At 44.3% G+C, this 23,439-nt stretch overlaps 1 protein-coding gene across 1 annotated transcript in view; it reads left to right on the top strand.

Annotated features, from left to right (window-relative positions):
• The first annotated feature begins 9,319 nt into the window (after positions 1–9,319).
• Positions 9,320–23,439, top strand: part of PDXK (pyridoxal kinase) — a 51,462-nt gene continuing 37,342 nt past the window's right edge. Inside the window, exon 1 of the mRNA XM_055801525.1 lies at positions 9,320–9,594. Within this exon, the coding sequence (XP_055657500.1) occupies positions 9,502–9,594 (93 nt within the window). The 5' untranslated portion in view covers positions 9,320–9,501. The remainder of the gene's footprint in view (positions 9,595–23,439) is intronic.

Raw genomic sequence — 23,439 nt, 5'->3', positions numbered from 1 at the left:
GTTTTCTGGCCCTCCCTTTCCAGAAGCCTGAATCCAGATACTGTGGCTTGCACACAGTTTCATTGCTCATGTTATGCTAATGGGCTCTAAGTTTTAGGTTCTCATTTTATCCTTTTACTTTTGCTAGAGTTCTGGGGGACTGCCTTTGAATTGTTGCTATTTGTTGAGAGGATCTTAAGCTGGATTCCCAGAAATAACTGTTCATTATTCATGTTCCAAGAATGGAAGCAAATGTTTAATGTTTCTCTGATTTTTTGTAAATCTGGCTATATGTGTGAACTGCAGTTCTGGAGGAGTGGAGATGGGATGGTGTTAGGTCTCTCTCTCTCTCTCTCTCTCTCTCTCTCTCTTTAGGTACCTAAACGGGTGCTAAACCAGTAATATACTAGTAAACACTAAATCTAGCAAACCTAGGATCACTCTGAAACTCCTGATGAAAGTGTGGTTTGAAATTCTGGTCCCACTAATGTCTGGTAATTTCATCCTACCATTATACTTTTGTACTAAGAAGGAGACCTTTAGAACTACATAGGTTACGCACCGCTACTAGTCACAATGGTCAAAGCTACAATAGTGGGGAGAACTGTCCCCTAATAACACAGACAAAGGCAAGAGCAAATTGGAAAGAAATGTCCAGCCTGAAACAGAACTAACGTCTCTCAGACTCCTGAAATCTGTCCTGTATCTTCACTATTTTGCTATTTAGTTATAAGACGCTAACTGGAAAAATTACATAGTTTGTTTCTGAACTTCCTGTATTTCATTCAGATTTTTAAAGGTTAATTTAAAGCAGAAAATCTTTTTGTAACCACTGAAGTAAAAGAACAAAATGAAATTACATTACCCAGGTAACAGGACTAGAAATAGATACAGTATTAGTCAACTTCGCATGTACTCCCTGCAGCTTGAACTCAAATGCAAATCTGTTCTGTTTCGAGCACAGCAGCAGCCTGACTTCCCACTGCTTTGTGTGCACATTTCCCCAGGGAATAAGCTGTGTAGCTTTGCCAAGCCGATATCCCTGAGCTGTGGGAGATGAAGCAAGTGACTCATGACTGCAAGACGACAGCATGTGATGCAAGACACACAGAGGACAAACTGCTGAGAGATGCAGTTCATGACTGAGAGGTTTATTCCCACTGCCAGGAAAGGCCTTGTTCTTTTCCAGCTGTTACCATGTTTTACAAAATAAATATACATAGTGAGGCATTTCTGATCCAAAATCTGTATCAAACAGTTGTCAAAATTAAATATTAAAACCCAGGCACAGAAGTGTCTGTGCAATCAAAATACTAAAAGCAACGTATAAAAAAAAAGTAATACTACACCAATTCCTTCACCCTTTCCTCCCAAATGCCTTAAAAATGAAGCAAAAGCAAAATGAAAACATCTGTATGCATTTCTCTAAAGCTCTTATCATGACTGCATGCCACATTGTACTATATTGCACCATAACTGCTTGCATCTCCTACCTCTGCTTAGCAAAACAGGGTATCGGTCTGCTGCTAGAAATACATTGGTTGGCAAAGACTTGTGTGCACTTGCTGTGCTAACTCATTAATGCTGGTGTATGGTTATTCAAGGACAAAAAGGTGTAACTGGGATTAAACTCCTTATAATACTAAGTTACTCTTCCCCAGTACTAGGCAGTAGATACTAAGTGCAATAAGACTGGATCTTGAGGATCCACAGGACAAAACTATAGCACAGGACAAAACTGCAAGTTGATCCTAGGCACTGTAGCTCCCTTAGCCCCCCATAGGAAGCCTTCTGCTTCCTTTTGATTAATATCAACCATTTTGTTAAATGGACACTGGAACCAAAATGTGCAGACATCAGCACTAACCAAAATATTTGTGTACAGTTATTGGGAATTGTAACAGTGTAAGGGGTGTTTTCTCTTAGAATTTCACAGCTGAGTGGTCTTGCATTTTTTACAAAAGAGGTATATTTTTAGGTTTCTAAAGGAGGTGAGGATCAAGAATGCCATGCTATACAGTGCTGTACAACTGTGACACCTGACAGTCATACAGCATTTTAAAAAGAACTACGTTATCGCTGGCCTCTGTCTCAGCCTGACACCTGGCCCCTTGTGTCTTATTCATAGGAGCAGTTCCATTTACTTCAATAAAACAATTGATGTAAGAATTGCAAGAGCAGGCCTGACATTTGGAAACTGATAGGTTGCGTGATCTCCTCCCTGAGGCCCCATTTTGCAAAAATGCTCAGAATATATGGAGCTTCGGCAAGGCAGTGATAGAGAACAGGTTTGAGTCAAAGGTGTAAGAGAGTGAATAGCCCACTGTTACTCTTCTGATCATGTCATCTCTTAATACATAAAATTACTTTTTTTTTTTTTTTAAATGGCTGCAGCAGTAGGCTCCTCTGGGGTGTGGGAAAGATTGTACAGGTCCTTGTTCTGCAAATTTCAAAGGCTATAAGAGAAGGGAGCACCCAGCAGTTTGCATGATTGGATCTGGAGTACGGAATTACACATATCACTTTCATTATTTACTGCCTGTTATGAGGACTGTTTCTCTCAATTCTGTTTAAAGAAGTTGGGGCATCTATGAGTACTGTTCTCTGCATGATATTTGCTAGTGGAGTCAATATGGATTTAAGTCCAACAATTTTTCTGCTGGCTGCTTTTTCACCAAAGCTGACAGCATATCAACCTTGCTAGTTTGCAGTTCTATTTCATGCTAGGTTTTGGAGAAACAGCACTGATGGGTGCTCTTTTTGTACTAGACACAGCAGCCCTACTTGTCTGTCAAAGGGTTTAGAATGGCCTTTCTAATTCCCCCATGCAGAACAGCTTTGATGGCAAGATCAGTTTTCAACAATCTGCTTCCTTTAGCTGAAAAAATGGCTCCTTCACTGCCAGTATTGACAACTCCTGACAAAGTCAATTATTTTAATAAAGGCCAAGTGAAAATTTGCTGCGAAACAAGAATACTGGCCCCCTCTGACCTCTAATACTGCTAATACTTTATTATTATTATTATTACAGTGATAAATTGGTACTTTACATTCTGTCTTAGTGAACATTCAACTGACCAGCAAAAATCAGTACCTTAAATAAACATGGTCTTCTGACTGGAGAGTCCACCATTGGACATTGTCTACCTAGACCTTAGTAAAGCTTTTGACACCATCTCCCACAGCATTCTCCTGGAGAAACTGGCTGCTCATGGCTTGGACAGGCGCACTCTACGCTGCGTAAAAAGCTGCCTGGACAGCCCAGCCCACAGGGTGGTGGTGGATGGAGTTACACCCAGTTAGCAGCCAAGTGGTGTTCCCCACGGCTCAGTACTGGGGCCGGCCCTGTTTCATACCTTTATCAGTGCCCTGGACAAGAACATTGAGTGCACCCTCAGTAAGTGTGCAGGTGACAGCAAGTCGGTCAGGAGTGAGGATGTGCTTGAGGACAGGCAGGCTCTGCAGAGGGATCTGGACAGGCCGGACCGATGGGCCGAGGCCAATTGCATGAGGCTCAACAAGGAGAAGCGCCAGGTCCTGCACTGGGCTCACAACAACCCCGCGCAGCGCTACAGGCGGGGGCAGAGTGGCGGGGAAGCTGCCTGGTGGGAAAGGACCTGAGGGTGTTCATCAACAGCCGGCTGAACACAAGCCAGCAGTGTGCCAAGGTGACCAAGAAGGCCAACAGCATCCTGGCTTGTACCAGAAACAGTGTGGCCAGGGAAGGGGTCGTCCCCCTGTACTCGGCTCGGGTGAGGCCGCACCTCAAACCCTGTGTTCAGTTTTGGGCCCCTTGCTACAACAGAGACAGACATGGAGGTGCCGGAGCGTGTCCAGAGAAGGGCAACGCAGCCGGTGAAGGGTCTGGAGCACAAGCGTTATGAGGAGCAGCTGAGGGAGCTGGGGCTGTTCAGCCTGGAGAGGAGGAGGCACAGGGGGACCTTTGGCTCCGTCCAACTCCCTGCCAGGAGGCTGCAGGCAGCTGCACATTGGCCTCCTCTGCCAGGTAACAAGGGACAGGACAAGAGGAAATGGCCTCAAGTTGTGCCAGGGGAGGTTCAGTTTGGATACTAGGAAGAATTTCTTCACTGAAAGGGTGGTCAAGCATTGGAACAGGCTGCCGGGAGGGGGAAGCAGCTGAGTCACCATCCCTGGAGGTATTTAAAAGATGTGGCACTTAGGGACATGGTTTAGTGGTGGACTTGGCAGTACTAGGTTAATGGTTGGACTTGGTGATCTTAAAGTTCTTTTCAAACCTAAACAATTCTATGATTCAATTATTATTCTCTGGTCATCCAATTCTGCCACCTTGAAGACTTGCTGAGAAAAGGAGAGGCTACTCATACAACTTTTACATAACCTTGACCTATTTTCTGTTGATGTCTATGGTTTAAAGAATCCATATACAATCTACAAGATCTGATTTAAGACCCTCTCTCTATGCACCTTTTCTCAAGAGGAGTGTGTCATATTCTTAGCAGCTCCATATCTTTTCTATTGTGCTTATATTGAAGATCTGAACTTCAGGAGACCTTGGTAGTTAACACACTCGGTCCCCTGTTCCAAGACAAACTTAAATACAGCTATCGACATTTACAAAAGTATGTCTTCCACTAGTTATGGAAAAACAAAGAAACTGAAGATAAAAACTCATCGCTCTTCCAAAGCAGTCTCTTCCTGCGGTTTTCATAATCCTCTGTGTAATGGAGGTAAGCCCTTCATTATGGACATCAGTTTATTCCCTTCTGGTCCTTCGTAGCTCCGTGTGATATGTATTTCTAGGCTGTGATTAGAGTTGGGCTTTCATTAAGCTAAAGAAACCATTTCCTCCTAGGTTCTGTCCCCTGAGCCTTGGATCCTTCTTATGGCCTTTTGCATTGTTACATTGCTTCATCTTGAATGAAATGCCATTCCAAAATCTTTGCAGTACTCCACCAGAGATCCTACCAGTGCTGATTATGCTGCAAAGATTACTTCAAATGTCTTGCAGGCTATATTGTTTATGCAGGCCAAAAAGTGATTACCTTTATTGCAGTATTGTGACATTGTTGACCCATGTTAAGCTTGTTACTCACTGTAATCTCACAATTTCTTCATGCATCGTGAGCTGGAATTCCAAAGGGTAACAACGCAGACCTAGGAAGACAACAGCCTGTGCAACACATGACCCATAAAGATCTTTGTCCTGTCCACCCAGGAGCAAAGAAGGTAGGTAAAGATCTGTATCTTCCTGGGCTGCTGACTGGCCAACTGTCATGTGTATTATTGCCTCAGGTCTGCCACAGGGTGCATTGCTTTTTTGGTGCACTGACAGGCTGAGCAAAGGAGTGGAGGAGATGTGAGAAGGATTTAGGGGAACTGTAGGAGAGCATAGGAGGAACAAAGAACATCTGTGGAAGAAACATTGCTGGTTGTTGATAAACTGGTTTCTCTGACTATCCTCTCTCTTGATCAAATTATGATAATCTTCTACTCATAATTCATGATTTCCAGAAAATATTCTGCTCTGACCAAGGAGAACTGGTTTGAGAGGTCAGGTTACCTTAAAAAATAAATCATAATACTCCATGCACAGTCTAGTGGCAAGGTCAGGAGCTTGAGAAGGTATCATCCCAGTAGTACTACATCATCAGCTGTAGTAGGAAGCTTCTGTATTGCTACATTTGATCTAACCTCCCCTGCCTTTTACTTTTTTCCTAATGAAGTCCTTTGTCATACATTGTTATTCACTCTTTGAATAGTCCTAGTAATCCCCAGATTTCAAGGAGTACCCAGGAGTTAATTTTTTTCAAGCAGAATAGGGCTGAGGATAGCATAATAGAATGCATGATGACTACGTATTTGAAGTCTAGCTTCACTTTTTTCTGAGACACACTCTTTTTTTTTATAAGGAAGGGGCCTGACTTGTTAAAGAATAAATAGGGTGAAGTCTGTAATAAAACACTGCTTAGAAACTGGGTGCTCACATGTAGATGAGCTGCTTTCTGGAAGGAAAGAAGAATTCTTCTATGGCCTTTGTTTTTCTTGTGGCAACTTTTTTAGTGTATAGACATATAGGTTCCCCCACATTTTGAAAAATATTGGGACTCAATACTGTTGAGTCTTAACCTTACTGTTGAGTCTTATCTTGCTTACTTTTGGTTGTGTATGCAAGTTCTACTCCTTAATCCATGAAAAAGACTTCAAATTTTTCAGCATGTGTTCCCTTGTAACAAATACTCTTTCACTCCCAGCAGCTGCAGAGGAAGGCAGAGCTCTGCATTTTCACCCTTCCTCCCTTCCTGCAAAGGACCTCAGCATTATCATTCTTGCAGACCCAATCACTCTACAGCTACCTGAAAGTAGGTTGTAGCGAGGTGGCTCTTGGTCTCTTCTCTCAAGTAACAAGCAATAGGACAAGATTAAATGGCCTCATGTTGTGTCAGGGGAGGTTCAGTTTGGATTATTAGGAAAAACTCCTTCACTGAAAGGTTTGTCAAGCACTGGAACAGGCTGCCCAGGGAGGTGGTTGAGTCACCATCCCTGGAGGTATTTAAAAGTCATGTAGATGTGGCACTTAGGGACATGGTTTAGTGGTGGACTTGGAAATGGAAGGTTAATTGTTGTACTTGATGATCTTAAAGGTCTTTTCCAGCTTAAATGATTCTATGATTGCTACCTATGCTATAGTTTCCTCACTTCAGGTGGACAAGCAGTCTGGTATCAGCTGTGCTCTGCAACGTGAGACTTCCTTGAGCCTATTCCTTGCTCTGCCTATGTGGTCTACTAGCTGCCAGAGTAGCAGCCATACAAAACCTAAGGGCAAGCATTAATAAACTTTTGAGATGTGCTTTCCTTCTTGGGGCAGAAACTTGCTCCAGTGAGAATGTCAGACATGCTTGGGCAATTTTTAGAAAGAACAGCTGTAAATGCCAGAACACTTCCTGGCATCTTCTTTGGACAGTGTATCATTATCAGGAAGGGAAAGATACTGTTGGCATAGGCACTGCAGAGACAAACCATTAATGTCACTGCACTCTGTCTTTACTGAGGCCCAGCCTCACCTGACAACACTGTGAAACACACAAGGTAGATCTTCTTGAGTCATTCCCAAAAGGGACATATGCCAGTATGTATATTATATGCTTAAAAGGTCAAAGTGAAGCATTAAGTCCTATTGCTAGGAAAGGTAGCAAAAGCAGGGAAAAAGGATAAAATTTGTATTTCAACAATTGCCCTCCAAGCTAGAGGAAGGCCAAAAAAACATTTTTCTCCAGTGTATCAAAAGATATGGAAAAACACAGGGTAACAGCACTTCAGAACTTGTTGTGTTGTGTCTGTGGAGGCTTTAAGAGCAGCAAAGTAGAGGCACTGTTCCAAATAATATGCGGTAGCTGCTCCCTTGAAAAGCACAGGACACAAGCAGCAATTGCTATTAAACAAAAAACAGTGGTTGGACTTCAGGCTGAATGAACTAGTTGTAAGTAGGTTTCATGTTAACTGCTTGCTATGTGTATCTTGTACAGGTTATGTATTGCAGAACAGGCTGTGTCCTTTGGATGTGCATCATGGGAACAGCACATGTATGTGGCATACAGCTTACTGCATGTGCAAGTTTTTATTCATAGTGTGTGCATTCTGTACTTGTTTATGTCAAATGTCAAGCATAAACAGGGCTGGAAACTTCTCTTACATGTGCCTAGCACAGGCAATCCCTCCTTCTTCAGGGAAGATTGGCACAAAAAGTTAAGAGATGCAAGGGAATGTGAATGAGGTAGCAGACCTGGCAAGCAGCTTTGGCTCTAAGAATACTAAGATGATGAGAGGAAGAGGAGTAGGACTTGGGACCCTGTAGCTGAGGGATGCAGAGAGTGACTGCGTGGAGAAAAGCAGGCATGGAGCCTGGAGGTGAAGAATGGAGATGGGTGACCAGAAACTGAGGAAGATCACATCCCCAAGATACACCTCTCTCCAATTCTTCTGGCTTACTCTGCCATCCAGACCTGTGCCCCCTTGAGACAACCTCCTTGTGTGAAATGCTGTTTTGTAACGTTTTCCCAGAATGCTGGAGCTGAAGCATACACAGTACAGATGATTCATTGTTCTGGCGCTATATTTCACAGAGATGCACCAATTTCTACAATTCAAGAAAACACCTACATTTATATGTGATGAAGAAACTGTTAGTAGTAAGGCCAGCCTAGAACAAGCCCTAAGTTTTGCAACCGGAGTGATGACAGAAAAGAGAACAGCATGTTCCATCATTTTCCAACAGATTACTCATGAGGAAGAAAATATTCTTTCATGTTGCTGAGAAATAATTGTGCTATTTCGAGAGTCGATTTAAAGCTATCCACAAAGAAGAACAAGAGGCATCGGGCGTAATTTCTTGTTGTGATCTTTGACTGAACCTGTGACAGTCAATAGTGACAAACAGCCAGAGGAAGATGAAATTCCCAAACACATTATGAAGTCCTATCTCGGCTGAGTCTTGATGTATTGTAGCACTTGGCAGCCAACACATACATCTTCTTTTACTCTGGCAGCCCTCCAAAGGGTTGATCTTTTTTTTGTCAATACCATACAATTGCACTCACTTGAAAACCCAGCTGTGAGGGTGGTGCTCTGTCAGGGCACCTGCAGCTTGGGCCAGTGTGCCACCACAGAGCTCTGTGTGGGGCTGTCTCTGGCATCCATAGCTCCACCGGGCTTTCTGAACACTGGAGGGGAAGCTGTAGCACAGGTGGGACACGAGTGCTGCCCTTGGCTTTGCAGCACGCTGTGGGGAAGGTGCGGGTGGCCAGCGCCGCAGGCCAGGCAGTTAGAGGACAGCATGGGAGGCGCAGGAGGACTGGGTGGCCAGTGCTGTGCGCGCAGGCCAACGTCGGGCCAACCTACAGGCACTGGAAGCGTGCTTGAGCGAGGGCGCAAGGCAGGTGACGACGGCGGCCGGTGCGATTGCAGGACTGAGCGAAGGGAGTCCATACGAGGGGGCCGTGGGTACCCCACGTGGGTTTTGTTGGAAGGGACGTGGGGCCCAGCACGTGGGAGCACGTCCCAGGTGGCTGCGGTGGCCACCGTACGGGGCCCCCTGTGCCGGGGAGCGCTGGGCGACGTCGCGGCCGTGCCGCTGTGGGCGGGGGCCGCTCTCGCTGCACGATGGCGCCTGGGACACCAGCGCCGCCGAGTGCGGGAGGGGCGGCCGCTGGGGCGCGTGACGGCGCGGGCCGCGTGACGACGACGCGGAGAGGGGCGGGGGGGGGAGCGGAAGCGCGGCGGTACCTGCAGTGAGAGCGCCGCGGGGCGCCGCGCCCCCCGCCCTGCCCCGCCGCGGCGGCCGCCCCCCGCTGAGCTTGGAGACGGCCATTAGGAGCCCGCGCCGATCGCCTGGCGGTCCCGGGGCGGCGGTGGGCCTGTGGGCGGGGGGGGTGTGTGTGACAGGAGGGGAGGGCGAGCGCGTGACGCCCTCCGCGCCCCGCCCCCCCGCTCCTGCTCCCGGCGCCGCCACCTCGGCCCGGCCCGGCGCGGGCGGGCGGCGCAGCCATGGAGCCGGAGCGCGAGTGCCGGGTGCTCTCCATCCAGAGCCACGTCGTCCGCGGCTACGTGGGCAACAAGGCGGCCACCTTCCCCCTGCAGGTACCTGGGCGGGTGCGGACGGGCCCGCCGCCGCCGTCCGCTCCGCTCCGCTGCCGCTCCTCTGCGGGGCGGCGCGGGGAGCCGGGCAGGTGGTGTGACGGGGGCGCCGGGCGGGGGGGGCCAGGTGGGAGGACGGCCGAGAGCCGGGCGCCCCTCCCGCCCTCCGAGGTGCGGAGCGTGGGGCTGGGGCGGGGGCAGCCGGGGGCAGTGGCCGTCCCGGGTCTCCGCGCTCCCCGGCGAGCCGCGGTCGGTGCGGCCGCGCTTCCCGCCGGCTCCGTACGGCAGGGCCCGCGGCTCCCGCTCACCTCGTTGCATCTGCCCGCCGGCTCGAGGCTGTGGTACGGCGGGCGGGCTTGGAAAGGGCGGGGGGCTGGGGGCGCTGCTGGCGGGCGTGCTCGGCTGCATACTGCGGCGCTCTGCGGGCGCCCTGCCTGTGGCCGCGGCGTGTGCTCCGGCCGTGGCAGGGGGTTGGCACCGCCGCTGTCAGCGGGCGGCCGCAGCGCCGGTGTGGGTGCCCGCCGCCGGGGACGGGGCGCTGGGCTTGGGGGAGCGGTGGCCTTGTGCTGGTGCGGAACGAAGCCCCCCACAAGCCCCCGTGGGTGGTGGAACTGGGTAACCCCCCGCTGCTCGGGCTCTGAGGACCGAGGGAAGCGGTACTAAGTACAAGGACCCTTTAATGACTGCGCACGGCCGGGCCGGAGCAGCTAGCGTGTGTGGGCTGGGGCTCGAGGGTATAACTGGACCTTGGCCCTCGTGGCTGGCGAGTGCTGACTTCAGAGCCGCTTGCTAAGGTCTAGCCGATGGTGGGAAAGGAGAACATCGGGGTGCGCTGGGGCGAGCCTTTGCACGTATTGCTGTTCTCTCTTGCGAAGTGTCTGTGTTGTGAGGGGCTAATTTGGGGCCTTACCATCGAGAGGGCTTTGTTCCTTGACACACACGTGACTGTACGAAGCTCGCTGTCTAAGAATCTCTTTGCCGGAACGCAGTGTGTTGTGACATTGGTTATCTTGCTACATGCTTGACGAACAATGGTGTAATCTCGCTTGACTAGACACAAGAGATGGTACACTGATAAATGATGCCCTTGAGACCAGGCCTGCAACAAGCCAACATCACCCACCCACCCCCCTTATCACCAGGCAATTATAATGTAACCAAATCTCTTGATAATTAGTTTATGGTAAAGGGCAATGTACATATGAAATCTATGTGCTGTGGAAAAATCTGTGTGTATGGAGACGTGTTCCTGAAAGGTGGTCACGATCTCCAGGCCAACTGTCCCTCCTTTCCTAACTGAATGGTCTCTAAATTGTGGTCCCCCTGCCCCCACCTGCCCCAGCTGTTCTGTGGTAGCAGAAGGGCACACAGTGGTACTTAATTCCAGAATTCTCTTAAAACACTATTTTTATTCATACACATTTTAATTCCATGTCAAAGGTTCTGATTACTCTTCTGTAACTCAACCTTTCAGTGGCATCTGAGGTCTCTGTATGGGGGTCTTGTATGACTTGGCAAATGGGTTCCTATAAAGTGTCTTTAGTTCCTTGTCTGTGATGCTATGCAATACTATTGTAGTTAAAAAGTCCTGTTGATGTTGTAGCTGGGTTCTGTTTAAGGAGGCTATCATACTCACACTGTGTAATGTTCTTCAGTGTATAGCATAACAAGAACTTGCTGGGGTAGGGGGGGGAAAAGATAGCTGGGGAACAACTGAACCCCTATCACTACAGGCTGCGCTTGAAAAACCTGTATGTAGGCAACCCTTAATGAAGCTGTGCTTTCTAGAAAGTTACTTAAACCCTGGTTTTGCTAGAACATCAGACGTAGCAAATTGCCACAAAGTGAAACTCTTTTTCTTTTTTTTGTTTTTGTGAAACAAGGAAAGGATTTACAAACCTGAGACTCTTTATTTTTTTTTAAATATAGATAAAAATGAAACCTGATGCTAGTCTTGAGGATGGGTGCAAATCTGGTGTGCTTATGTTATTTCCTGTTCTCTTTTATACTTTGGTCTTCTGAACCAAATTCTGAATGGTTAAATGAAGCTTCCTTCTGAGCTCATCAGTATGGAGCTTGCAAGGCAAGATGTATGTAGATATGTGTCTGTGTGCGTGTGTGCATGTGAGGTCTGATGGGCTGAAATCCAGACAGAACAGTTCAGGAATCTGCATTTGGACAGCAACATCCAAATAGAAAACCAGACGTGGTTTCATCTGCTGTTTTAGACTTCTGCAAAAACATCAGTTGTGTTTGAACAACTTGATCTTTTGTGGAAATCTATGACATTATTATTATTTACTAGCAATAGCCAGCGTATCCATGTGCACAGCAGAGAATTCTAATGTCTTTTTTTTTTAACCAGATGGTTTTGCTTTGTCAGGCTTCCATTACACTGAAAGCTGAAGTATTTAAAAAGTAAGCGTGTGGAAGACTTTCTCTGCGAAGTATGTGGTAAACACTTTCTAGATAGCAAACACAGCAAACAAGAGCTAGGTCATATATTAGAGCAGTTATAATAATGGAAGTAATATAACTGAGTGAGAAATATTAGAACCCTTTACGCCATTTCAGGTTAAAAGACATTAGTTTGAGATTCTAGATTAACTAATAGGTCTTAGAGGAAACATGCACCTGGATTTCCCAGGTAGTAAAATGCTGGGAAGTGAACTTTCCTCAGCTGTGCTCTGGATTCTGCCTTGCCAAGGGTTTAAATAGTTTTTCAAAGAGATAGTAAAACCATGCAAGTAAAGTTCTGAAGGTAGTTTTGAATTATTTTTAAAATACTCAGAAATTATTTCACAACCATGTAACCTGAGCAGCTTTTGATACCAGGCAAGGGTTTAGAATTTTTCCAGCATTTAAGAGAGGAAGAGCAGTTGGTTGTACATTAATGTAGGGAGCTGCCACTGTCAGTCACATAAATGATTTTAAAACACCAAAGAATGTTTCTCCTACTCAACTAAGAGTTATCACAGTTTTTATGAGATAAGATAAAAATTTATGTTTTCACCATGGTATTCAACATTATGTCCATTGTATGCATTTTCTTTCTTAGAAGGACCTCTTTATTTGTTAATTTTAAATATAATTTTAACTTGCCTTTCCTGCCCCACCTTCTAGGTAGGCAGAATGTGACCATAAATAAAGGGTGCAGTACTGGGAAGCAGAGTTACAGTCCTCCTCAAACCACAGAGTGAATACACAAGGGCAAGCTCATTTCTGTTCTGCAGAGGTACTTAATTCTGACCATCAAGAAAATTTTGGTAGGCAGATGAATTTAAATTCATATACTACACCCATCATAGTATCAGCTTTTGTGAATGAGTATTTTGGTCTGTGTGTTCTGTTCTTTGGGCCTCCATAAGTTTCCAGGAAAGAGGTTTGAAAGTACAAGGGAGGGACAAGAGAGAGCCCCAGCTGATTTCACCTGGCACTGGACATTAGCATTTGGTTGCCACTGGGCTAGATTATACTCCTGTCTGCAAGACAGAGACTGTTGATCTTTGTTTATGTCTAGATAAAAATGATATCCAGAGAGTTCTGTTCTTACCTTGTTAATGCTAATGGAACATGATTATATTCTGTTGTTCTGTGGGTTGTGGGTTTTTTTTTTTTGTCTGCCCTAACACAGAATTTGATAAAATCTTGTCTCTGTTTTTACTGTTTAATTTGTGTCTTCTTTTTATATCTGTTTATCTTGAAGATGGAGCTAAAAGCGTGGATAAAAATACCATTAATTATTTGGGTCTGGAGATTGAAATTGTCTGTTCTGAATTGTAGGATGCTATCATAAATAGCTTCTACAATACAGGACAAGATGGCCTATTGAAATCTGTTCAATGATTTTATTTCTTACCTCACCCCTCTGCCCTGCCACCTCTCCTCCCCACCCCCCCCCACCCCTTACCCCTAGGTGACTGCAAATAGTTGTCTGTTCAGGTATTAAGGGCGGATCATTCTCATTCTTAGATTAGTCCTCATTTATTCTTTCGCAAAATAAACAGGAAGCCTACTTTTTTATCTCCTTCATTGTGAAAAAGATGGGAAAACAATTTTGATCAGCACAGATGGTAATTTCTTTGATGTTTAAGGGTAGTTTTAAACTGCATTGTTTGGCCAAAGGTATAATTTGCTTTCATGTGCTGAGACCAAAACAGTATCAACCTATCTTTAATAATTATCTGCTGCCCTAACAAAAAAGTTTGAGGCTTTTTTCTTTTTGTTTTGAAAAATGTAATCAAACCAATTAAGTATTTTACAGGAAGAGAAGTAGAAAAATAATACCTCTTATTTAAGCTGACTGCTTGCTCTGTTTCAAAACTTACTTCTGTTAATTATATCAGTCAGAGGAAGGATGAATCAATCAAAAGTGTTTACAAAGTAACAGTAAGAAATGTGCCTACTGGGTAGCCCTTATTTTTGTTACAGATCAAAGGCTGACAAAGCCTAACCCTTAAACAGAAAATAAATACAAAGATAAAAGTATTTGTTCTTTGTAATATCCAAAGATTGTCCTAAAGTACATATCTGAATGAAGAATAGTGGCTCTTGATTCATAGTTCAAATGAAGCTTGCGGAAGCATGATTTTCCTCCTTGCCTGTGTTTTTGTTCTTGTGAGAAAGATAAACAAGGGACAGATGAATTTTAAAAAAACCAAAACTCATGACCCCTCTGGGAAGGCTTATTTATAACTATGTAAACAGCATTTTCTTATTATGTGGATGCCAGTATATTTAGATGCAGAAGTTGCAGTGAATACCTTGTGCAAGAAGAGGCCCTGAAAGAGACTTATCCAAAAGGTCCTAGCAAGGTGGTTCTGCACCTGGCAGTTTGGATTTCTAGGGAAAGGCTTTAACAGAACTTTCCAGAAACTGTTGTTCAGATTGATTCAGGAGCTTAGATGTACTGTCAGAACTTTTTCTGAGAAGATTGTAGGAGATGGATTTTCAACCTGTATGGTAATGTGAAAGGGGAGTGGGTCAGGACTGAGAGACAACAAGAAAGTGGAGTATTTCTCAAAAGACACGCACAAACACACAAAGTGTGTGTGTGTGTCACTCTTTCAGCTCTTAACACTGCATGAAGACAGACTATACTGAGACAAAGAACTGGGAAAAATACCCGGGTCTTACTTTTACTTTAACAGTACTAGTTTGCATATATGTAGAACGCTAAAGTAAGAGATCTCAAATTTCTTCATAAATTTTTTTTACAGAAATCTGTTCAACAACTAAAGCAAAAGTAATGCAAAATAATCAATTTGAAAAGCTAGAGTAATTTCAACCTGCCTAAAAGAAGTCCAGCTGGGACTGCTGATGTGCAGTGGTCCCTAAATAGCAGGAGTGAGCAGAGTCTGTAATAGAGTGTGGGGCTGATTGAACCATCATCATCTGAGATCAATCTAAGTGTGTGACAGTAGTATCCGTAAGTGTTCCTACAAGTCACTTAATTGTGGCAGCTTGTTAAATAAGCTTTTGTAATGAAAAGACAGAAAATGCAGTCATGAAAATACAGAAATTATGGAGATGTTCCCACAGGTTGGTTGTCTATTACAGTTGAAAAGCTGAAAAAAGGATTTTAAGATACACTGCAAAATAAATTTTAATGTATGGGGTCAGCTGACTACCAAGCATTTTAAAGTTTTAAAAAATGATGAATATTTAGTGGTCGGTTATTGTTGTTATTTGATAGTACATTGTGAAAATTGGAACTGTGCCAGATGTGTAGAATCATTTAGGTTCAAAAAGACCTGTAAGATCACCAAGTCCAACCATTAACCTAGTACTGCCAAGTCCACCACTAAACCATGTCCCTAAGTGCCACATCTTTTAAATACCTCCAGGCATGGTGACTCAGCTGCTTCCCCCTCCCGGCAGCCTGTTCCAATGCTTGACCACCCTTTCAGTGAAGAAATTCTTCCTAGTATCCAAACTGAACCTCCCCTGGCACAACTTGAGGCCATTTCCTCTTGTCCTGTCCCTTGTTACCTGGCAGAGGAGGCCAATGTGCAGCTGCCTGCAGCCTCCTGGCAGGGAGTTGGACGGAGCCAAAGGTCCCCCTGTGCCTCCTCCTCTCCAGGCTGAACAGCCCCAGCTCCCTCAGCTGCTCCTCATAACGCTTGTGCTCCAGACCCTTCACCAGCTGCGTTGCCCTTCTCTGGACACGCTCCGGCACCTCCATGTCTGTCTCTGTTGTAGCAAGGGGCCCAAAACTGAACACAGGGTTTGAGGTGCGGCCTCACCCGAGCCGAGTACAGGGGGACGACCCCTTCCCTGGCCACACTGTTTCTGGTACAAGCCAGGATGCTGTTGGCCTTCTTGGTCACCTTGGCACACTGCTGGCTTGTGTTCAGCCGGCTGTTGATGAACACCCTCAGGTCCTTTCCCACCAGGCAGCTTCCCCGCCACTCTGCCCCCGCCTGTAGCGCTGCGCGGGGTTGTTGTGAGCCCAGTGCAGGACCTGGCGCTTCTCCTTGTTGAGCCTCATGCAATTGGCCTCGGCCCATCGGTCCGGCCTGTCCAGATCCCTCTGCAGAGCCTGCCTGCCCTCAAGCACATCCTCACTCCTGACCGACTTGCTGTCACCTGCACACTTACTGAGGGTGCACTCAATGTTCTTGTCCAGGGCACTGATAAAGGTATGAAACAGGGCCGGCCCCAGTACTGAGCCGTGGGGAACACCACTTGGCTGCTAACTGGGTGTAACTCCATCCACCACCACCCTGTGGGCTGGGCTGTCCAGGCAGCTTTTTACGCAGCGTAGAGTGCGCCTGTCCAAGCCATGAGCAGCCAGTTTCTCCAGGAGAATGCTGTGGGAGACAGTGTCAAAGGCTTTACTAAGGTCTAGGTCCAGAGCCTTTCCCTCATCCGCTAGGCAGGTCATCTTGTAGAAGCAGATCAGGTTTGTCAAGCAGGACCTGCCTTTCATAAACCCACGCCGGCTGGGCCTGATCACCTGGTTGTCCTGTATGTGCCATGTGATGGTGCTCAAGGTGATCTGCTCTATAACTGAGGTTAGACTGACAGGTCTGCAGTTCCCTGGATCCTTCTTCTGGCCCTTCCTGTAGATGGGCATCACGTTGGTTAATCTCCAGTCTTCTGGGACCTCCCCAGTTAGCCAGGACTGCTGGTAAATGATGGAGAGCAGCTTGATGAGCTCCTCCATCAGCTCCCTCAGTGCCCTCGGGTGGATCTCATCCAGCCCCATAGATTTGTGTGTGTCTTAAGTGGAGCAGCAGGTCACTGATGGTTTCCTCCTGGACTGTTGGGACTTCATTCTGTTCCTCGTCCCTGTCTTCCAGCCCTGGGGTCTGAGTACCCGGAGGGCAAATGGTCTTGCTATCAAAGACTGAGGCAAAAGCATTTGGTGCCTCAGCCTTTTCCTCAGCCTTTGTCAGTATGTTTCCCTCTGGATCCAGTAAAGGGTGGAGTATATCCTTAGTGCTCCTTTTGTTGCTAATGTATTTATAAAAACATTTTAAGTTTTCTTTTATGGCAGCAGCCAGCCTGAGTTCTAACTGGGTTTTTTGTTCTAATTTTGTCCCTGCATAACCTCATGACATCCTTATAGTCCTCCTTAGTTGCCTGCTCCTTCTTCCAAAAGTGGTAAACTCTTTTTTTTTTTTCCCCTGAGTTGCAGCAAGAGGTCTTTGTTCAGCCAGGGCAATTATCTTCCCCACCAGCTTGTCTTTTGGCACATAGGCTGATATTTGACATACCATATAATAGTTACACTGCAGTGTGTACTGTAGTAAAGAAATAGTAGGTTGGGTTGTTTTTTCCCTGCATAAATGTAATCTTTTTATCTAATGCAACACAGCAAAGTGGAACGGTAAAGGAGGATCACATTTGGCATCTACAAGTATGTGCAAATATTTGACATAGGAGCAAGCAGAACTGCCCCTCCCTGATTCACCTGCTTTCTTGGAGAAAAAAAAAAAAAGAAAATTGTGTTGTCAAGAAATTGCAAATCCTATTAAAGGACTGGAAAACCTTTCCTAAAGGTGCATTTGCACTGTTTGTGTGAAGAATATCATGTACTCAGAGACTCAGTAGCAAGTGCTCGCTTGCTTAAGGCATTTTTTTGATTAGGAAATGGCCTTATTTTCTGTCTTTAAGTCTTAAATTTTATTTTTTTTAAATTCTTGCAGTCATCATGTCTTATTTCTGCTCGAAATGAAGCAGTTGAGAAGTTTTTTTCTCCTGTATAAACAAACAAGGACAGATAACAGAGTCAATAGTGATCAGATTTCTGAAAAAAGAGCTTTATGTTAAAGTTAATTTCACATATATATAAGAATGTGCTGAAACATATTAAAAGTTTAATTTGAAATAATTAATCTTTAATTGTATGTATGAGGATGGTACAAAGCTACACCTAAGAAAAATAGGTGACATACAAAGCTACTGATACTTCTTAAAACCTCCCTTTTACTAAAGTGTTGTGTCTAGCTTTTCATTTTTTCTATTTATATCCAAAAATGACGGTCAGCTTTCCTTAAATAGCAGATTTGGTCATTTTAGATAAGGGGTACAGCATTATCCATGGCTGACTGCATGCGGGCCAGGCAGGTTTTTTTAGCCTCTTCAGACTGAAAAGATGCAAGTGGAAGTTCCGCTTCAGTTGCTTGTGTTGTGTGGAAAACAGGCTTGAGCTGGTGAAGCAAGATTAATGTGAGGAGTGAGGCATTAGTCCTGGAACATAAAATGTCCATTCTTCTGAAATGTGTGCGATAGAGTATGCAGCTGTATAGTAATCTACGGGGGGCGGTGGGGGATGAGCATAATGTTTGAAACATGGCAAGAAGATCCATGTTGATAGATAATAGGTGCTCCAACAGAAGCCAGATTAGTTCATCATCTTGTGGCTTGGCAGCAATGGGGTAACCTGTGAAACAATATTAGTATGCTGAAATACCTGAATTTTTTCAAGCCTTTGTTCAGGACTCTTATTTGTTGATGTAATTAATCTGTGACACCTCTGAGCTCCAGTTCCCTTAACATCTGGAACGATTACCTATAGAGCAGGAGAGAGAACTGATACCAAAACCTCTGATGTGATTAATTTTAAAAGAACAAAACAAAAGCCTGAAACTAACCCTCACTTCATCTTCTGTCATCCTATATAAATTTTAAGCATATGGACTTAAAGTTTGGGCTGAGGAGAATTTCTTTCGCAGTGATTTAGCTTTACGGAGTGCAAAGCACCTCTTGCCAGAGGGATGTGTGGGGTTGAGGAGGTGCTATGGAACACGCTGGAAAGAGGTAAGTCTCTCCCCTGTGGCAGAGCAAAAGCTGGAGAGCCACTTTCTGATCTGTAGATGCAGTGGTTTCCAAAAGCATGAGTAAATGGTTTTCGTGGTCAGCACAACCTTTCCAGTCTGATCACAGCTATTCTCCTCCTCCCTGCTGCGTGGCTCAGTCATGTTTAACCTCTCAGAAGAGGATCTGTCTGGAAGTCTCAAGCAAGGAGAACACAGCTATCAATGACATTGATAAGTTGAAGAGAGGAATCCATTCAAGGATAGCGTTCATTAGATCATCATACTACAAACTGCCAAAGAATTGAAATGCTGTCTGTCCCACAATATCTGAATAAGGCAATTTCTCTTGCTTAACTTGGCAGATTGCTGGCCAGTAAAGTCGAGTATATTTTCTTTCATACTCCCCTTAATGGTTCTCTGTTTATTTCTTGTTAACACTAAATTATTTGTTTTCTTCCTGAATTTTATGGTGTTTGTTCATAGCTCCCATACACAGTAATTCCGTGCCCATCTTCTGGAAGAGTAAAGAAAAAGAAAATAAGTGAGAATTTTACCAACTTTTTTTTCCATTATAAAAATTTGATACTGTTTTTCCAGAATTATGTGCTGGAATTTATGGTGACGTATATAGTAAAGTTTGGCCTAAATCTTATAAATTAAAATACATATGTATTTTTTATAAATCTATGTATCTTCATGTATTTTACAGCATTTGTTTTGCGTGATGAGTACTACTGAACAAATTTAGGCTGAAGGAGATCTTTCCCCATCTGTCCAGCTCTTCACTGTGGTTACTCTTGCTTTTCTGGCAGAATACACCCCTGCTCTCAAGGGGTGGGCACCCCCTTACTTGTGGAAACCATCGGACTCTCTGAGCAGCTAACAGAAATGGAAAAAAATGTTTGAAACTGAGGCCAGCAGGTGTACTGTTTCCTGCAGTGCATTAATTATTTGTTGTTGCTGTTTGTGGACCAGCACAAGATACAACCTGTGTCACAGCTCATTCCTTTTGTAGTCAAGTATTGCCGGTAGCTTCATATTGGGAATGGTTGTTTCTGGTTTTAGTTAGTGGAAGTAACATTGTGCCTCTGCTCTTTCATAGAAACCAACCAAATATTGGCAACTTAGATGTTCATATTTGAGAGGTTTCCTATTGTCACCTATCCTCTAGGGTATAGCTTCATGATCTGCTGGTTTCAGTAGCAAAGCCAGCTTGAGAAACTCCTGCTCTTTCCTGACCTCCACCAACTAGTTCTTCCACCTGCACTGTTTTGCTTTCCACTTCAACTCTTCAAGGACATTTTGTGAGGCCATGTGGTAAACTGCTCTGAGAGGCCAGCCAGGTTATAAATAACTTGAAAAAGAGGTAAAAGAAGAAAATGTTTGTTTATCTTGTGAGTAGATTTCCTTATCCAGTTCCCTACATAGCCCCACAGACAGCTCTTTTGGCATAACTGAGGGGCCAGAGCAGGAGCAAGCCCCAGGCATCTATACTTGGCATCATCCACTGAAGGAATTATTCCTCAAAGTATGCTCTTATCAGAGACATCTGCTTGCTTTGAAGGAATCAGCGAGACATTTAACTGTTCTCTAGAGGCTTCATTTTTCCCCTGCGGTGGCCTTGGTGTGGTTTTTACAGAACATGGCACCTCTTTCCTGTTCTGTTTTGATGAGTATCAGTTATCTTGCAGTTTAACATCTAAAGCTTTGGTAGGAGAGTGGAATCCATTCATGGTCTGCCCAAGAAGGCCAAATAAAGTGTATGTGCTGGATAAAACTTTTTATTGTAGGATAACTCCACCTTATTATATGTAGATAATGTGTTTGCCATGCATTGCTAATGGACCGGAGGTTAGCGATCTAACTATCCACAACATGAACAGCAAGACTAAAAATAAAAATAAAATAAATATCAGAGGAAAATAACGTGTTGTGGGATTCCCTCATTCCCCCCATTTCATTCACTAAACTAAACAAGATATTAAGTCCATGCCTATTGGACCTATTGCTGCTGTGTATGTCTGCCTCTCCTAATCAGTGTTTGTAAACTTCCTTGTAGCACTGCATGCTTCCAGTTGGCAGGAGTTTGTAGTGACACGTATGGTGTTCTTGTCAAATTACATCCAAGTGTAGAAAGAAGCAGCATGAAGATGATGAATCTGAAATTCGCAGTGAACCTGCAGACTTAATACTCTTCAAAAGAGGCATAAACTGCAACTTTGCCATCTGAAATCAACATCTAAAGTTAGTTACCTAACGGTAATCTGAGTCTCAGGATTGGGGGAAGGAAATGTATTTCTTGGGTGGAAGGCAGTCAGACACCCACAGCACCACCTTGTTCTCCTTTTTTTGTGTATCCTTCGGTGGGAAGAATTAAGGGGGAAGCAGAAGCCGTTATGTCCCTGTCTCTCATTTACCTTAGCCCTTATAAATCAGTGTCTTGAAGATCTGTCACTTAATCCTACCCCAGATGGCAGGAATGACCTTCTGCCCATAGGAAGGTTAATAGAGCAGCTATCCCACAGTTTTTTATAACTCTGCAGTCGGGTCAATCCTGAACTGGTGTAATGCATGGAGTAACAGTGATTACCATGTGCCTCTTGCAGGCACAAGAGGCTGTTTGTTGAGTAGCCTATGAAAAAATGCTGATGATGTAGAACAACGAATTTCTTAGTGCTGAACAAAACAGCTTGGATGATTTTATCAAAATTCCCTCTATTTTATGCCGTCTTACTATGATGTGAATAAGCTGTAAATAATATGGTCAAGTTTGTATTCATAAACCAATATTCATTTTAATGCATAAATAAGCTTGTAATTGTATAGCGACAAAGGGGTTAAAATGTCTGAAAGATCATATAGACTGTTCTGGCAAGAAAGTTGCAAATCTCTGCAAGGGGAGCTGCCCTCCTTATCTGCAAAGCAAGCTGCCCTACCAAGGAGGTAACGGGACAGCAGGATGGCCTTGAGTAAAATTACAAGGGGTATTGTAAAAACCCTGGGAAAGATTTCTACAAGTCTGCCAACTCATCACTTTTGAGACCTAAGGTGAAAAGTACACCATGAGGAAGACCTACGGCCTTCCTCCCATAGACCACTGCCCACATTCTAAAGACCCCGGCCCACAATTTTTGGAAGAATCTGCACAAGCGTGAAAGACTGATAAGCTAATTAGCATACAAAGCGAGGGTAGGCGGGTTCAGGTAATGAATATGTATAGGCGTTAATGGAATATTCATTGTTTCATTATATAAATATAAGATAATCTGCCCCTCTGGGTGTGTACGATTGGTGGAAGGATCCCCCGTACACCCGGCGCCAACAATAAAGAATACTTAATCACTAAGAAATTCTGAAGACGTTCTTTGAAACAACTATCTTGCACTGAATAGTTACCAATGCACACTGATCAGTCTCTCAGGATGGAAAGTAGAACTGAATGACCTGGTGGTATTTGCTCTGAAACGTTCCTGCATATCCAGGGCTTATTTGGAGGAACATCTTTAAGGTACTGTTATCCTTACCTTTAATTCGGCCTGATTATGTTTCAGATATGTACTTATATTGTGAGCCTTTTCAGAAAAACCAAGGAATAAACTACTTGAGAACAAATTCACTGCAGTCTCGGGCTGTTCTGGTCTTTTCTGTTTAGATAGTCTTGGTCTTACAGCTAGATCAGCCCATCTGCAAATTCTCAGTAAGTACCAATTTTGCCAGAACATTTGAACAAAAATTGCAGTCTGCTCTGGCAGAAGAGAGAGGCATTTTTCTGCTCCAGTCTTTAGTTAATGCCCCCTGTGGTGGCCAGTGCTGAAGTCAGCTTGTAAATCCTGAAAATTGGTGTGCAGTTGATCAGAGGTGAAAAGGCAGTGACACTCAAGAAACGGGCATTGGACTACCTGAGATGATCATCTTGTCTTGTTTCTGCTGTTGTAGGGCTAGTTGTTGTTGGGCCTGAGAACTTCTGGCCATAGAGGGACAATGAAGCATCAAATAAACGTGGCTGCAGCATATATAAAATATCGCAGACTCCTCCACACCTACTTTCCTCTCATGTATGTTCTTTTATAACTTTTGGAAAGCTAAGTTAGGAAGCAAAAAAAAACCCCAGTTCGAGATGCATGGAGTTTGACTTGAGCATACAAGAAGTTGAGGTGAAAGGTAGGTTCAGGTAGGGAAAGGCATGGTCGTTTCCATTTTTTCTGGAATTTTTTTTCTTAGTGTGAGGATGAACAGATCTAACCAAGTAGTTTGTTCGTATGTTCTTTATTTTGGTTTTTTTTGGCTGATTGTGTATTGTTTATATGTCTTCATATAGTATATTTTGTAGATTTTTTAAAAAAGATTATATAGTTATCTTGTTTTTAACAAGTATCAGGTACTATCCAAATACTATTATTTTAACTGTTACAGTCTTTCCTGTGTTTCCTGTCTGTCTTTGTCACTGGTGAAATAACTTTTTTTTCTCAAGGTCATCTGCTGTATGTTTCTATTGTCTGTTTTGTAATTGTCAATTTCTAACCTCAGTATTTGAAGTGGCCCATTTGGTACCTGACTCCAGATTAACGAATCACCAACATTA

This window comes from Falco peregrinus, chromosome 4 (genome assembly GCF_023634155.1).
Source record: "Falco peregrinus isolate bFalPer1 chromosome 4, bFalPer1.pri, whole genome shotgun sequence".
Classification (NCBI taxonomy): Eukaryota; Metazoa; Chordata; class Aves; order Falconiformes; family Falconidae; genus Falco; species Falco peregrinus.
This window is presented reverse-complemented; position numbering and strand designations above follow the sequence as displayed.